Source organism: Austrofundulus limnaeus, unplaced genomic scaffold, assembly GCF_001266775.1.
Source record: "Austrofundulus limnaeus strain Quisiro unplaced genomic scaffold, Austrofundulus_limnaeus-1.0 Scaffold13, whole genome shotgun sequence".
NCBI lineage: Eukaryota > Metazoa > Chordata > Actinopteri > Cyprinodontiformes > Rivulidae > Austrofundulus > Austrofundulus limnaeus.
In genome coordinates, this window is record NW_013952415.1 from 1,693,880 (window position 1) to 1,696,402 (window position 2,523).

At 37.7% G+C, this 2,523-nt stretch overlaps 1 protein-coding gene across 2 annotated transcripts in view; it reads left to right on the plus strand.

The window, feature by feature from the left end:
- The window catches only part of gsna (gelsolin a), a 19,605-nt gene extending 18,387 nt beyond the window's left edge, over window positions 1-1,218 (plus strand). For both annotated transcript variants that reach the window (XM_014002433.1, XM_014002434.1), the window contains one exon: window positions 209-1,218. In XM_014002433.1, the coding sequence (XP_013857887.1) occupies window positions 209-378 (170 nt within the window). In that variant the 3' untranslated portion in view covers window positions 379-1,218. The remainder of the gene's footprint in view (window positions 1-208) is intronic.
- Window positions 1,219-2,523: the final 1,305 nt, after the last annotated feature.

The following is a 2,523-nucleotide window of genomic DNA, read 5'->3' on the forward strand; positions in this document are numbered from 1 at the left end:
TTCAGCAGTTATTCAGCAGGGTTCAGCAGTTTTTCAGCAGGGTTCAGCAGTTTTTCAGCAGTTATTCTGCAGGGTTCATCAGTTTTTCAGCAGTTATTCAGCAGGGTTCAGTAGTTTTTCAGCAGTGTTCAGTCGTTCAGCGTTCTCTTTTTTAAGTATTAAACAGTTGTTAATGCTCGTCACTCATTGGTCGGCTCGCCTTCCTCAGCGGTCCGTTACATCGAGACTGACCCGGCCAACAGAGACCCGAGGACGCCCATCGTAAAGATCAAGCAGGGCTTCGAGCCGCCCACCTTCACCGGCTGGTTCCTGGGTTGGGACCACGACTACTGGACCAGCGACCCCCTGGAGCGAGCCATGGCAGAACTGGCCATCTGAATGCCCCGCCCCTTTCCTCCTCGACCTTTCTGCTGTTCTGCTAGCACTGTGCTACAAATACCAAGACTTTATGTTTTAGCTGCCAAAACCGTTAAAATCCAGTTTTTACGCCACGCGCTCCTTTAGTGCCTTCATGTTTTCAAACTGAACAGGGCTTTCAGATAAATACAGTTTGTTGTTTTGCACTAATTACTATTCAAATAATTTTTTTATTTTATATTTTAACAGTAAAAGCATTTGACTTATAAAACCTAAAAACCAACAGTTCTTTAGTTTACTTTGATGATTCTTTGATAAAAAGGTACAGATCCTGGTAAAAGTTGTTTTTGGGTTTGTTTTGTACCTTTTAGTATATTTATTTTTTAGCGAACCACGACCAGAAAACCTTTTAGCTTTAGAGGAAACTGAACACTTTGCTGCTTCACAAACCATCTTCTCTGATGTTTGTTTTTATTTGAATTAAACCAAATTAAAACATCTTTCTCTTCTTTTACTCAGTCTTTTTCCTGACATGAAAGAAATAAAAAAGGCAGAAACTTGTGGATAACATTTTTATTTCAAGTCAACAAATCTAATAAATGTATTAAAGATCAAATTATATCAAAGTTAAACAGATAAAACAAGCATCAACTCTGAACACAGGTTTTTGAGAATACAACAAGGCAGAAGTTGATTTMATTTTCAGCCTTTTTCTTTAAACAGTAAAAATGTAGTGAAGCTAAATAAAAACCWCAGAAATCCAGCAACATCATGGCAGAACCACCAGAACCGAGCCTTAGTGGACCGGCTTCCTTTTCTGAAGCAGAAAATAAAATCTCACTTTGGCAGAAAAAAAAAAAACTTGACAGCTTTTACTTTTTATAACAAAAAGTATAAAAGTTATAACGAAGTTGAAACTATTAAAACACAAATATCCACTAATACTATATAAACTAATCAGCCATAAGATTAGGACCACCAGCAGAGTTGTCTCAGACCACTTCCTGTTTGAGGTGATGGATGAGGATTGTACACAAACATGTTCTTTAATTACAATTATACCAAACTCTGACTCAAGTATTTGTTTTACATCAAACCTAAAATGATGTATTTGTTTACTTGCGACCATCTCTATATATCTAGCATTGTTTGGCAGCAAAACAAATAATTATATAATTATAATTAAACGCATGCAGTAAAGGGTTACAGAAGGAGTCAAACTCAAGGCCTGTGGGCAGAATATGGTCCCTTAYTGCATCTTTTGTGGCCTATGAGAGCTTCAAAGATGTATTAATGTCTTWAAGCTGCTTTAAAACCATAAAGAACCATAAACTACATCTCGGTGGAGCTGCACAGGCTTCAAAACCAGTTGATAAATTTGCTGTGTGAAATCTCCAAWCTACTGGGAAGTGGGRATTTCCCTCTTACAGGTTGTGAATTTAAACCTGGACAGTCCAGAATGCAAGATGGATGCAACTGAACAGTGAGTAAAACTTATTTTAATTTTTAATAGTCTGCATCATTTATTTCACAATGAGTTAGTTGTACTCGTAGTACTTTTCGGTATTTATAAAAGGACGCATTAAAACGCTGTTTCAATACAGGAAATACCAGGTAGAGCTCCGTTACCGGCTCAGGAAAGATGCTCATGTGGCCTCAGTGAAAATGAGTTATGGGTCAGAGTAGAGTTAGGTGGGTCAGGAGGTCATAATGTTTTGGCTGCTCAGCGTGTGAACCACTACATGGCGACACATTTACTAAACTGTGACGTACATTTAGCACTACTCAGGCAAACGAGCATACAGGTCTTATATTTACGATATTTGGCTTGTTGAAAAGTGATAAAAATCTCGTTAGAAAAACGTGAAGTTTCTTCAGAGGATGAGAGGGAACGAGACGTTAGTACAGATGGAGAGATGGCAGTGAGTGAGTTAAGGCTTTTGGCTGAACATGTTTGCATTTTTTTTTTACAGAAATGGAAATGAAACGATAAGAGAGGCACGGCTGAGCCTACAGAGGTCAGCTCTATGGCTTTCAAGTCTAAAAGTGTTTTAATGTAGTTTATATTTGATAGAAAGACTTCAGTTAAAACGTACAGCTTATATCCAGTCCAGAAATAACACAGAATAAGTAAAAAATACTTTAGCTTATTTACTGAAACTACTA